The sequence below is a fragment of the Phyllostomus hastatus genome, unplaced genomic scaffold (assembly GCF_019186645.2).
Source record: "Phyllostomus hastatus isolate PE091 unplaced genomic scaffold, TTU_PhHast_1.1 phas_scaffold_345, whole genome shotgun sequence".
In the NCBI taxonomy this organism is placed as follows: Eukaryota; Metazoa; Chordata; class Mammalia; order Chiroptera; family Phyllostomidae; genus Phyllostomus; species Phyllostomus hastatus.
In genome coordinates this window covers 29,289,464-29,303,445 of record NW_025334024.1, presented here as the reverse complement: position 1 = coordinate 29,303,445, position 13,982 = coordinate 29,289,464, and the positions used below count along the sequence as shown (strand labels likewise).

The following is a 13,982-nucleotide window of genomic DNA, read 5'->3' as shown; positions in this document are numbered from 1 at the left end:
CCAGAGGACACCCACAAATGTCACCTGTATATATTCCTCACAAAGATAACGTCGCCCTTCAGAAAGAGCGGAGATTTCAGGGCCACTCCCAGTGTCCCAAACCAATCATTAAAAATGACAGGAAATTAGGAGATGCCCCCACTCAACAGCTGGAAACGAAGAAACGCATTCCGCACAGACCCTCTGTCAGACGAGAAACAACCGGTGAGAATAAGCCTGTTTTACACCAAAACCCGTGGCGGGGCGGGGGGAGGGGAGTGGAACCTGCAATCAGGCAAAAATGTACAGGACGGTCTGATGGTGGTGGCTCCTGTCTTCACAAAACAAAGGTGACAAAGGAAAAACTAACACTCTTATTAAGTTGATAAGATAGAAAAAATAATGGAGTAGAGAATTGACACATTAAATACCAGCTGTGACTGACGAAATACAAGACGATAAGGGAGCCCTGGCTGGCGTAGCTCAGTGGATTAAGCACGGGCTGCGAACCAAAACATCACAGGTTCGATTCCCAGTCAGGGCACATGCCTGGGTTGCAGGTCATGACCCCCAGCAACCGCACATTGATGTCTCTCTCTCTCTCTCCTTCTCCCTCCCTTCCCTCTCTAAAAATAAATAAATAAAATCTTTAAAACAAAAAAAGACAAAAAGGGGTTGAACGGGTAAATCCAAAGCTAGCGTCTGAAAAGAGCCCGTGGTTGGCGGCGTGACGTTCTCGTGAGCCCTGCTGACAGGAAGGGCGGACACACACAAGGTCTTGTGTGCGAAGGGCGTGCAAGCGAAGGGAAATACCGTGAATGAATCTCAACGGAACACCACGTGCATCTCTATACAACATACTGGGAAACCTAGAGGAAGTGAGTAATCCCCTCTCATACGACAAATGATCCAAATGGATACAATAAAGAACAGAAAAGTCCAGAGCGATCTCTGAAGTAAACATGAGAGACGGCGGCACCTGGTCACCACCAACACTGACGCCGGGACAAACGGCTTCGCACCAGCTTCGTTCTCACCTGTGAGAACACATGACCCCACGGCAGCTCCGACTACGGCAGACGCTACAAAACACGGGCATCCTTGCATTGGTTTAACAAGCCATCGTAATCTTGATAGTACAACCTTATGCAAAAGTCGGCCAATCTCACCATACTGTACATGCAAAAAATATTTAAAAATTTAGGAGATAGACTCAATGTGTGAAAATATGTTAAATATATCAATGTTTGCGATGACTAATACACCACAAACAAGGGTTTATTAGAGCAGGGTAGGGGTGGCCAGGTTACCCATATCAACACATCTAATAACCATTTATGACACCCATAAATCCGAGGAAAAACCACATGATCATTGACGGCAGAAAATCAGTGACAAAATCAAGCAATTATTACTGATAAAAACCTAGGCAATCGAGGAATAAAGCTGTTAAATGGCATAAAACATATGCCAAAAGCAGTGGCAAATACCATGCTAAATGATAAAGTACGAAAATCATTTTCACTAAAATCAGAAAGAAAATGAGGTGTGCCTGCCCTGTTTATTGACACTGGTTGCCTGGGGAGTCTATCAGACACACCAAAAAGGGTGCGTCGTTTTTATAAATATTAGACGATATTTTCATTTCTTCTAACATGGCATATCTGCGGAACGCGAGAAATTCCCGTCAGAAATTAAAAGTTGCAATCCTTGTAGGTGTAGTAGAAAAGGTATTTTTAAAAAGCCTAGTCTTTTTTCCGTCTTAGTCATACCAGTTGGAAATGGAAATGGGAAGAAAATATTCCATTCTCATCAGCAAAAATCTGTTAAATACTTAGAAGTAAATTTATCACAAAGAAAAATGTTAAGGTCTCCAAGCTCTGCCCCCAGTAGTATCTCATTCAGTACAGACCCCACATTTGGGCAACTCCAGACACTCGCCAGTTCATGTGTTTCTACCTTTTGCCTTTGTGCACGCTGTTCCTCCCGCCTGCACATGCTGTTCCACCTGCACACGCTGTTCCTCCCGCCTGCACATGCTGTTCCACCTGCACATGCTGTTCCTCCCGCCTGCACATGCTGTTCCACCTGCACATGCTGTTCCACCTGCACACGCTGTTCCTCCCGCCTGCACATGCTGTTCCACCTGCACACGCTGTTCCTCCCGCCTGCACACGCTGTTCCACCTGCACATGCTGTTCCTCCCGCCTGCACATGCTGTTCCACCTGCACACGCTGTTCCTCCCGCCTGCACATGCTGTTCCACCTGCACACGCTGTTCCTCCTGCCTGCACATGCTGTTCCACCTGCACATGCTGTTCCACCTGCACACACTGTCCCTCCTACCATGCACGCTGTCCCTCCCTCCTGTCTGCAATGCTCCTCTCTCCCCCTTCCATCTGCGTTTCCTTCAGAAACCCAGCTCAACAGTGCTCTCCTCTGCGATCTTCCTTCCACCCTCCTAGGCTGGAGTCCCCGCCTAGGTGAGCTCCACGTGGGGAGGGAGAGAAGAAGAACCGAGAGAAGGGATAAAGGAAAGAAGGGCGAGGGAGGGAGTGGGGAAGTCGGGGAGAAGGGAGGGAGGAGAAGACACGGTTCACACAGATGCAGAGAAGGAGAAGGAAAAGCGGCCGCGGCCTTGAAAAGACCTCACGTCCCCAGCAGGTGGGCTTGGAAGCCCATGCATCTTCCGGCCTCGCCCCGCCTCCCCACCCCGCGCCCCTGCCTGCCCTGCCTGCCACCTCTCTCAGGACCCGACCCCCACTGACCTCTGTCCCATTGCAGACCTGGAGCTCAGGGACCCGGCTGCCCAGGAGTCCTCGCAGCGGCCAGGACCCTTCTCTCGACAAAGCCTGGCGGACTCCGTGTTTCAGGACCAGACCTTTGTGGGCCGGAGGTCCACCCTCCTGAGAGACTGGATCGGCAAGGTGCCCGAGGCCTCCTCCTACGACCGCAGGCTGAAGAGCCTCATCGACAAGGGCGCGGAGTCCAAGGCGGAGATCATGAGGATCCTGAAGCCAGAGGAGGTGCTGAGCTGCCGGTGAGCGGGGCCCCGGGAGGGCGCGCCTCGCTCGCCGCCGCCCCTGGCCCAGACCCCTGGGCTGAGCCCGGAGATCAGGAGGGGGGCCCCCCGTCTTTGAGCCCCAAAGGGGGGGGCCTCACCTGCCCATGCACCGTGTCCTGGGTGGACACAACCTCTAGGTGCTGCCACCTGGGCACGCACGACCGTCCTGGCGTTTCTGCTCGCTCCCTGGTGGAGCCCCCAGTGTCACTTGGAAGGAAAGAACGGGCTGCGTGTGGCCTTGTTTGACCAGGAAGCCCCCTGAGCGAAGGACGCAGTGGTGGCCGCTGCCAGCAGCCATCCTCCCCAAGGGCCACCCTCCCCAGGGGCCACCCGCTCACGGTGGGGGTGTTGGGACTCCCGAAGGGACTCAGACCCGGGGCGACACCACCCCGTGTTCCCCGCTCTCACCGCGGGGTCTCCGTCCGCGCCCGCCCTCCGTCTGGTCCATCGGACCCGCCAGCTCTCAGCCACACCTGGCAGCCCCTCGGGTCTCCACCCCAAAACCCGAGTGTCCCCCCAGCCCAGTGTCGTCCGCTACTGTGGGGGCGTGACCGACGAGGCTCAGTGACCTCGGCAGAGGCCGGTCCTCCTCGCGGAGTTGAAGCAGCGGCCTCGCTGGTAGGCTGCAGGCGGCCGCAGGCAGGGCTGACCGGCGGGGAGGCAGGCAGGCAGGCAGGCAGGCAGGGGTTGGCGGCGAGAGGAGGCCCAGGGCCGGTGGGCGGTCTGAACAGGGAAGCCCTGGGCAGGCCTCGGAGGGGAGGCGGGGCCGTTCCTAAGGGGTTGGAAACCCCACCCGGTGGGTGGACCTGCAGCTCCTCCCCGTCACCCGCGGTGGAGTGACCAGCCAGTCGGTGGCCTGGCGTGGGGGCCCGTGTCTTTGCCCTGAAGCTGGGAGCAAGGTCAAGGCCGACCCACACCATTCTCAGGGTCCGTCAGTGCTGCAGAGCTTCGGGCCTGATGCAAATCAATGGCCTGATGTTTCCTCCTCGTTTGAATATTTAAAGGGACATGCCGGCCTGTGCACCTGCAGCCACACTCGGCCTTTCCTCCGGCTGCCCCGACGCCACCGTCTGAGTGCCAGCTGCACGGCCCTGGAGCTGCCGTTCCCCCCTTATTCGCTTAACCATCCCCCCATCACAGACTCTGCTGTTTCCCTGTGGCCGATGACGCCCCCGTGCACACTTGTATTGCACACTTGTAGTGCACACTTGTAGTGCACTTTCTGTATTGCAGGAAGGCTTTAGCCTTTCTTCCCACTGACTCTTTTCCTTGAGATAAGCTGAGGCCCGAGTGGGGTTACTCAGTGCCCGACAGTGAGCCTCCCGGCGGGAGGGGCAGGCAAGGGCAGGGCTTGGCCTGTAGGTTACCATGTGGATTTCCGGAAGAGTTCACTACCAATAAAACTGCCAGCAACTCCGTGGGGTGTCCCACTTTTTAAAACAAGGTCCCCGTCAGCCCCAGAAATGTCTGGAGCCAGTCCCCCGGGGCAGAGTCTAAGCTCTTTTCAGTCCAGTGCAAAGCCAGGGCAGTGACGCGCCCCGCGGCTGACCTCCTTGACCTTGCCCCGCACAGGTACCTGCGGCTGTCCCCGAACAACATCCGGACGCTGGTCAAGCTGTGCAAGGACGTGGGAATGGCCGTGGACATCCACCCCCACATGGTGGAAGCGGAGATAGACGCCAAGAAGGTGTTCTCCCAGACCTCCATGGTGGCCCTCTGAGCCAGCCGCCCCCCTCCCCGAGGCCCACCCTCCAGCACGGCGCGCCCGGCCCTCAGACAGCAGTGCTTAGAGAACAAGGCAAGGCCGCAAGGACCTGGTGCTGCTTCGGTGTGTGTCCTCGTCCCTGGGGCAGAGCTGACTGAGGAGACACGGGGCTGTCTCCTCCCCCCCAAAACATACCTCGGGAAGGGCTTCTGGGGAGGAGTCTGAAAGGAGCGGGAGAGGTGGGCACGGAGTCCCCAGAAGGAATTGGGGGGGGATAAGGGTTGTGGGGCTGGTGGAGGTCACGTGCACCCCGGGTCTTGCAAGCCACGCGGCGTGGGAGCTGTGGAGCCCGCACAGACACAGACACACACACAGAAAAGGGTTGCTCCACTGCAAAGGAGCCACAGAGGGCTCAGAGCTTGCCAGCTCACACAGACGGGGAGGACAGGGAGGACGGGGAGGGCGTGGGGAGGGCGTGGGGAGGGCGTGGGGAGGGCGTGGGGAGTGCGTGGGGAGGGCGTGGGGGGCACGAGGCCGGTTGTCTCATCTTAGCCCCCGCTCTGCCACCTCGCGTCCTGGAGACCCCAACAAACCCATGGATGCTTCAGACACGGTCCCCATCCTGGAGCAGCTGCTGGTCAGGTTCCGAGCCCAGCTGTCCCGCTTGCTGGCCGCCACTTGGCCACTCCGTCTGCGAAAGGGGCCGTGACGCGCCTGCCTGCCTGCCGAGCGGGCTGAGGGGGACCGCAGGGCCCCCCAGGAAGCCCAGCGGAGACAGGGAGGCTTCACAGCTCACGCTGCAAATGTGAGCCACTCCCACGGTCCCCGGGGGTGGACCGGCCCCCCTTCCCCAGAACGGTCCTCAGAACTGGGCGTGTCATTGTTGAGTCAAACCCTGTTGAAAAGCCGGGGATGGCAAACCCATATCCCCCTGGTGGGTGACCCCACAGGCCAGTGGTCCCTGAGCCCCCAGGAGCAAGGGAAGCCCCAGGGGCCAGGGGTGCTGATGAGCAGCCACTGGCCAGCTGGCCAGCTTTCACTCGGCCCCAAACACCAAACAGCAGGGTTTCCAGTCTGTGCGTAAGTTCCCAGCCCCGCCTTGAGGCTCCAAAGTGACCCTTGACCCTCGGAGGTGAGGGGCTCTCTCCACTGAGTCATGGCCTTGGGTGTCCAAGGAAAGCTGTGGAAGCTTCCAGAACCCCCTGGCCCCCACCCCTGCCCACCTATGGCGTACTAGAGGAACGGACAGGTCAGAGGCGTGCCCGGAGTCCAGCCCCCACGCACTGGGCGTCCGGGCAGAGCCGCGGCAGAATCTCCAGACAGCCCTGTAGAGGACTGCGAGACGCCCCGGCTCTCCGGGAAGTGCCTGTCCCCGCCGGGGGGGGGGCACATCTCCAAAAGGGGGAGGGAGGCCCTGGCTGGTGTCACAGCTGGTTGGGGCGTGGTCCCCACAGGCCAAGGGTGCAGGGTGGGTCCCTGGTCCGGGCACATCCGAGAAGGAACCCATGAGTGCATGAATAAGTAGGACGGCAAATTGATTCTCTAAAATCTGATTAAATCAGGGACCCCCCTCATGACCTCATCTTAACCTGATCATATCTGCAAAGACCCTATGTGCAAATATAACCAGGTACCAGGGTGTCAGGTTTTCACCAACACCTTTGGGGGAACCCACTTCAACCTGTGACGCAGAGACCGAAGGTGACGAGTTGGAGACCGGAGAGGGGCAGAGAGTCCCCGAGACCCTGCTGATTCCTGGCAGAGCGGCACTGCCACCCACACCCTCACACCCTCCCAGCCCGGTTCCCCCAGCCGCTGCCCACGCTGCCCACCCCTGCCCGCGGCAAGTGCCGGAGCTCAGGCCCCAGGGCACAGTGCTCTGACCCTCAGCCCTGACTCTGGGGGTGGGGGGGAGTGGCCACCCCGCCCCCAAGCTCCCATTCCCGGAGTCCCTCATCCACGCGCAACCCCTTTCCACAAACTGGAGCAATTTAGCAAAAGGTCTGCCTGTCCCCAGGGGCCTGCTTGGCGCTCCCAGACCCTTAGAGGGCCCGTTGCGGTGGGAGGCCCACCCCTCAGACCCCAGCGCCTGCACAGCGTGGTTTCAGGCTTCCCGGGGACTGGAAGGGGGAGGGGAGGTGAATACAGGGCAGGGACCACCCCCCGCCCAGTTGCGAGGGACACATGGGCGCCCTAGGGGTCCGCAGGGCTCCCAGGTGCGGGTCCCACAGGCCCAAGGAGCCTCTGCGTCAGCGGGTGGGCCCCAAGGCTCCCAGAGCGGCCTGGGAAAGGCGGGCGCGTGCTCCGGTGTTTCGCCCGCTGGGAAAGGAGCTCGTGGAGGGCCGGCGGCCCCGTATTTCCTGAAAGTTTCCCCCAGTGGGGGGCGACCCCTACAAACTGGGACCGGCTCTGCTAGTGAGGAGCGGGCTGTGGTGCGGTGGGGAGATAAATCGGGCTGGTCACACAGCCGTGCGGAAAAAGTGCCGGCCGGGGTCCGCCTCCCACCCAGAGCAAACACCGATTCCAGGTGGACGCGGTCGGTCGCGGAGTGATTGGAGGAAACCGCCAGCCTCCGTGGGGCTCGCAGCTGAGAGCGGGGGCGTGTATTTGGGGCTCGCTAAGAGAGTGGGTCGTGAGAATTCTCATCACGGAAGAGCTCGTACTGTACACCTGAAACGAATGCGACGTATGCCAGTTATGTCTCAAAAATAAATGTTAAAGTTGAGGAGAAAAAACAAAACAATAGGAGCCTCCAAAGTGAGACAAGTCAGATTCTCGCCCCTCCGTAGTTGCAGTTCCCTCCGGACGCCACCAGGTGGGGCTCGATCACAGCGGAAGACGTGCAGGCACGCAGGCCCCAGCGGTGCTGGCGGAGCCCGCGGCCCAGGCAGGGGCACCTCCGCCCCTGCCGGCTGCAGCCTGAGCCTTGGGTGGGCGGCAAAGCCCAGCGCCCCACACAGCCGCGGAGGGCCTCTGGGCACGTCCCTTCTCGAAGTTTCCATCCTTCCTCCAAAATGGGCAAAAAAAAAAAAAAGCAACTTAAAACAACACGGAGGTCCCACGTCATCCCAAATTAGGTTGGAAAAGAGCGAGCTGGGGGACGCAGGCGCGGCCCAGATCGGGAAACGGAGGGAGCCAGGGGGGAGCCAGAGGGGAGCCAGCCCCGCCGGCGGATGCCAGGTTCCCCGCGGCCTTTCCCGGAAAGGTCACCCGCAGACCTCACAGCGCCCAGCAATTCCACTGCCGGGCGGAGCGATCCTGGAGGGTGTCCGGCGTGGACTGGGTAGCTGGCGCCCCCCAGCCCAAAGGTGGATGGGCATGCGCAGTTGTGCAAAAGATGAAAACGGGTGAGATGTGACACGCTAACCCGCGTACGCGCTGCACGCACACGTGTAGACAAGGCGTTGATTGCTTCTGCGGACAGCGTGCGTGCGCTGGGGCAGCCGGAGCGGGATTCGGGGAAGGGAGGGGGGGAATGCGCACGAGAATCCCGGTTTGCCAGAGTCACGGTGCAAAGAACCTGAGGGACACTTCTACAGTCTTCTCAAGCTCCCTGCAAACTCGGCACGTGCCTCTGTGCGCCGAGCCGTGTAGTCAGTCCAAGGATGAACGGGACGGACCAGAAGGAAAAACTCCTGCCGCCCGGGAGCGGACCCTGCGGCAGCTCTGAGCCTCCGGCCGTGATGCGGGTGCAGAAGGAACGGCACATTTTCCCAGGCAAACGACTACAAAGCCGGTTTGGTGCCGCCGCGTCCTGGGCTGGTGGAAAATTCCATCTCAGCCGTGCCGGGACATTACACAGAGCAGTCCACTGGGGCGCGTGGGAGGCCACGCTGGTCACTGCTGGCGCACGGCAGGTCACGGGCCACAGAGGCCAACGGGTCCCCTGAAGATAGGCAGTGCTGGGGGGTCCGCACGGAGCTGGCTGATGGGTCTCTGCGACCCTGCCTCCTGAGACACAGGGGGCTCCCTCGGAAGGGCCCTACCAGCCCACTCGGCCGTCCTCAAGCCCCCCCCCCCCCTCCCCCGCCCCCTGAGCACATGCACCAACTCCCACTGGGTCCGGGCCAGCGGGAGCTGCTTTGCCTAAGGCATGGGCCTCCCCCAGGACACATTAGGCAGGCTTCGCTGGTCCGAGCAGGGCCAGGCTGTGGGGAAAACAGGCTCGGGGGGCCCCGAACCCCCAGAGGGGAGCAGCCGTCCGGCCCCAGCTGTGGAAACAGCAAAGGGGGGCTCACAGCGCCCTTCGCTCCCCTCCCTGTCTCGGGAGCCGGGTGCAGGGGGGCCTGCGGGCTATTGAGACGCAGCTGGTGATGCCGCCGCTGGATGCTGAACAGTCCAGAGTCCAGGCCACGCCTCCTGCCTGCAGAGCCGGGGGTCTGGCTCTGCCCACCGCTGGGCCCGGGGTCCTGGGCCCACCCCGACCATGAGCCCACTGGCTCCACCATGAACCAGCTCTCAAGTCCAAAGTGCATTCCCTGTGGCCTTCACGCCCAGAGGGACAGGCTTTGTCCTGGTCTGCTGACACCTCTGGGGGGCGGGGGGCAGGAGGTAAGGCCTCACTGACCCAGGTGCCAGGGCACGCCCAGTGCGGGAGCTGCTGGGCCAGGGGTCAACCCCGGTGTCTTGACAAGGAGGCCTGGGCCCTGTCCTTCCATCATCCATGGACTCAAGCATTCCGTCCACATCCAGCAAATATTTACCGAGCTCTTTCCGAGCGACCAGGGCCCTGAGCACCAGGGCCGCTGTGGAGAGCGAACGCTGACGTGGTCCCGCCGCCTGCATCTTCCTGGCTAACAGGGAGAGCAGGCCCTCAGTCAGTCCAAAACCACGTAATTGCCAGGAGCGGTGGGCGCGCTGCGAGGCGGAGAGTGGGGTGCGGCCGCGGGCGGCCGTCAAGGGAGGGGCGGCCTTCCTCCCAGGAGGCGCTTCCAAGCCCTGTCTGGACGCGGCAGCAAGGACCATGGGACCCATCGGCCCCGCCTGCCGCCTGGGCCACCGGATGGGAGAGGGCAGCGAGCCCGTGTCGCCGGCGTCCCCCAGCCCGCAGCCTGGCCGCGAGTCCCCGTGCACGGGAGGCCCCTGCCTCTCGCTGGGCCCTCTCTGTGGCCCTGAGCCAGCCGCTGGCACCTACGAAGCAGGTACCTCCCGTGCCCCCGGGGAGGCCGACCGTCCTTTTGGGAGAGTGGACTGCCTGGACAATGGAGAAGGTGGGTCCCGCTCGCACGGAATCGGCGCTGGGGACCCACAGCAGCAGCCCCAGGAGGGCGGGCTCGCTGGGAAGGCTGCCGGGGTCAGGCCTGCTGGGACACGTAGACCGTGGACGGCGGAGACGAGACAAGAGAAGAGAGAGGCCCTTCCACGGAGGAGGGGAGAAGGGAGGGGAGAAGGGAGGGGGCGGAGGGAGGAGACCGGTGTGCTGGGGGTGGGGGTCCGGGGAGGGACTCCGGAAGGAGCAGCCCAGTGGAGGCAGCTCACGCTGACCTTGGCTGCTAGACTGGAGTCCAAAGTCAGGCCTGTGGGCGGTGGGAAGCCACCGTGACCCTTCGCGGCAGATGGCCCGGAGCCGGTTGCCCGGAGCTGCAGGGGTTACGGGCGGAAGACACACCCACGCCTCCTGGAAGCCGGACTTTCCAGACCAGGAGGCAGGCCCGGGGAGCCGGCGGCGGCGGGGGCTCCTCGAGACAAGGGGCTTCCAGAGCGCGCTCTTCAAAGGGCCTGCCGTCTTGTTAGCGCCCCAAACGGCGGCGCGTGGTCCCGGATCAAGCCTTCAGGTGGGAGCACAATGACCACAAAGTGCTTTTTGTGTCTTGGTTTTCTGGTCTCTCCCGTCGCCCCCGCTCCCTCCAGCGTCTCGCCTCCATTATCGGCCAGACAAAGCCCGAGCCGAGGCGCCCACGTCGCCGTCCGCCGCTATCGCCCGTCCGCGCTCACCCGCGCGGCTGCCCGTCCGCGCCTCGGCGGAAGCTTTCATCCCGGCGCCGCGCCCCGATTCAAAGCAAGGAGGACCGCGTCGTCAAAGGAGCCTTGATCTGAATGCCTCCCCCCACTTTCTCCTTAAATGAGTTGTTCACAGGAACCCAAGTGTCTGTTGAACCTAAAATACTTTTTTTTTCCCAAAAAAAAAAAAAGAATACCATTTCAAGGCACCTTACGGCGCGCACTTGAAGAAGCGAGGGCTCAGCGTGTCCCGGCAGCCGCCTCCTTGAAGCTCCGGCCCTCGGGGCGGTGGGAGACTTCCAATCAGACGGGCCGCCGCTGAGGCCCGGGGAGGAGGGCCGCCGGGCTTTCTTTCCCCATGAAACGCGGGAGCGGGAGGAAGGGCGAGAGAGAGCGCGCGAGCCCGGGCGCCTGCGTGTGTGTGTGCGCGCGTGCGCGCGCGTGTGTGTGTGTGTGTGTGTGTGTGTCTGCGTGCGCACGGCCAGGATAATGAGTCGTGCGAATCCGCCGAGTTCCGTTCCGGCCATCACACGCGGCTCCCTTTTCTCTTGAAGGCCACTTTGAAAAAAAAAAAATTCCCGTTTTCATAAGTCATTTACTTCCCCTAGGAGGGCAGGCCTTCTAAAAATATTCCCCATTTCTTACACCTCGGAAGCAAATTATTTATGTTAAAGCTGCTTCGTTATCCGGGCCCCACAGGGCCGGCTTGGAGACGGAGGCGACTTCCAGAAGGCGCCCTCGGCCTCGGCAAGGTCCTCGGAGGGGCCGTTCCCAGCGAGGCGAAGCGAGGCGAGGAGCAGCTTTCCTCGGGACCCTCGGGACCCTCGGGGCCTGGAGAGCGTTTGCAGGTTCAGGAGAAGTCCGGCCCGTTTTTCACAAATTCTTGCAAACCGGGCCGGGCGTTGGGAGCTGGAGAGGCCGCAGGGGGCGGGCGGATGGTCAGAGCTTGCGTCCCCGCCAGGGAGGGGACACTTGCTGAGCGCAGGCGTGGACGAGGGACACGAGACCACGAGGATGCGGGGAGGGAGAGCGCCCTCGGAAGGGTGTGCTGGATGTGCACGGGGTGGGTGGGGGAGGCCAGGGTTCTAGGGGGGACATCCAGAGACAAGGGGGAGGTGTCCATGGGGACGGGGTGCGGCCGGGGCAAAGGTCTGCAGTTGGGACGAGCCCAGCGTGTTAGGAGGACAGCGACCTCATCGTGTGGCCGGGGCAAGGGCAGCTGGCAACCTGGGGGGCGGGAGCCTCCCCACCAGCCCTTGGGGCCTGGGGGTCTCGGCCAAGAGGAGGCACGTTTGTGTCTCAGTTCATCCTTCCACACCGACCTCCTGGGAGAACTTATGGAGAAGCCACACCCCGCAGGGCAAGGGGCTCCAGGAAGAATGGGACCCAAGGAGGGTGGCAGAGGGGGGACGGAGAGTCCCTGGCCCACCCGGTGCTTCATCACGACTCTTTCTCCCCTTGAGAAAAGGCGGTCAAGTCACCCTGAAGGGTCTTCAGAAGAGTGGACGGGGGAGGGCCGTGTCCACGCGGACGTGCGATCTGAACTTGGCCCCTGAGGGGCATCTGCCACCACCTTTCCCTGGCCACGGTTCTGTCGGTGTGGGAGGGGACAGGGAGGGAGGCTGCCCCCCCCGGAGAAGCCCCGTTCCCTCCGTCCCCACGCGACAGGGCAGCCCTCCTACTGGCAGACCCGGAGGCCGCTGTGGGGCCCGGCCAACGGGCGCGCCTCCACGGGGGGGCATTTCCCCAGCAGCGAGCCAGCCTGAGGCTGGGGTGGGGGAGCTGGCTCCTGGGGTTCTCCTGGGGCAGCACACCCAGGCTGGGGCAGGGAGGCGAGGGGGGGCCCCGGAGCACAAGGGTGGACGAAGGCAGAACCCCGGAGTCTGGGCCCAGGAGGAAGGACCTCACGGCCCACGAGCCCCAGGTTAAGCTTCGCTAATTGGAGAGCTAATTGTGGGGGGGCCGTTGTGCACTGGGAAGGAGCTGGGGTAGGTCACCCAGATACCCGGCCTCCGCTGGGGTCTCCTGGGTGGCAGGACGGGCCGGGCTCTACCCTAGAAGCCAGAGACACAGCCGGGAGCCCACATGCCCCTCCCCACCCACCCGGCCTTTGTGAGGCCCCCCGTGCGGGCTGGCAGGCTGGGGGGGCGAGGGAGGCCCTGCTTCAGGCCGGAGGTGGGGACTCGGGGCACCTCAAGGTGGCGGGGACCCCAGGTAGAGAGGAGTGGAAGGGGGGAAGCCAGTGACAGGCGGGGAGGGGCCATGTGCGCCCAGGCCCTGGCGAGGGTCCTGACGTGGGCTGGAGGGGGAGACACCTCGGGAACCTCAGTCCACAGGCCACACAGACGTGGCGGGGACACGAGCGCCTCTCAAGGCAGGTGCGCACCGGGCGTGTGCGGCACCTTTGACAGCTCCCCGGGGCTGCCGCACGGAGACAGATGACCGAACAGGGAGACCAGGGGGAGGTTCTTGGGAGGGAGGCCCTGGTGGTGGCAGGGAGGTGGCAGGAAGGCAGAGGTTAGTGTGACGAGGGCGTTTAGGTGCCGGAACCCTTAGCTGCTCCTCTGCCGGTTTCCCCTAACTCTCTCCTTGAGACGCCGGAAGCTGCGGCCGGACAGAAAGGAGGACAGCAGGATCCAAGGGGCAGACAGGGCTGAAGGTCCCCTCCCAGGGGCAGCCTGGAGGAGGTGACCGAGAGGAGGAGACCGGAACTGCCTCCCCGGACCCCACATTTTCAGAAAGCACAAGCCCTGGACTGTCCGTGGGGTCAGATCCACACGTCCGAGACCAGGGGAGTGGCCCCAGGAGTCAGCCCTGGCTGGGGGTGATGGGGAGGGACCTGGAAGACCAATGGCCTTCCAGTCCTGAGTCCCGGGTCCCCCGAGTGCGTGGCTCAAAGGGCCTGGGGCTGACCGCTGCTCCTAGTGCTGGGCAAGCCACTCGGTGACGGCGCCCGCCCCCTCCCCACCAGTGGGGACGGCCCTGCGGAGGGAGGGAGGGAGGGAGGGCCCCGGGCTCGTGGGCTCACGGAGCCGTGGGACGCTGGGCTTTTCAGGACCATCTTGGGGGCAGTGTTGGCCACACGGTTCTCCGGGGACCCTGGGGTGGAGGCCTGCTGCTCCCCCCCATTCCTGGGGGCGCCGGAGAGAGGCCACGGAGAGGCCAGACAGGCTGCCGCCTCCCACGGGCACCCCCGGCCCCACCGTACAGATGCTGGGCTGGCCGACGAGTCCACGTGTCTTCTCCGAAAATAAAAGACACGTTTTTCTTGTTCACCAATAACTGGATTGATTA

The 13,982-nt window shown here is 62.4% G+C and overlaps 1 protein-coding gene across 1 annotated transcript in view; it reads left to right on the top strand.

Moving 5' to 3' along the window:
* Positions 1 to 5,041, top strand: part of CUNH16orf78 (chromosome unknown C16orf78 homolog) — a 60,632-nt gene extending 55,591 nt beyond the window's left edge. The window contains exons 5-6 of the mRNA XM_045819147.1: positions 2,764 to 3,019; positions 4,616 to 5,041. Coding sequence (XP_045675103.1) covers positions 2,764 to 3,019; positions 4,616 to 4,763 — 404 coding nt within the window. The 3' untranslated portion in view covers positions 4,764 to 5,041. The remainder of the gene's footprint in view (positions 1 to 2,763; positions 3,020 to 4,615) is intronic.
* Positions 5,042 to 13,982: the final 8,941 nt, after the last annotated feature.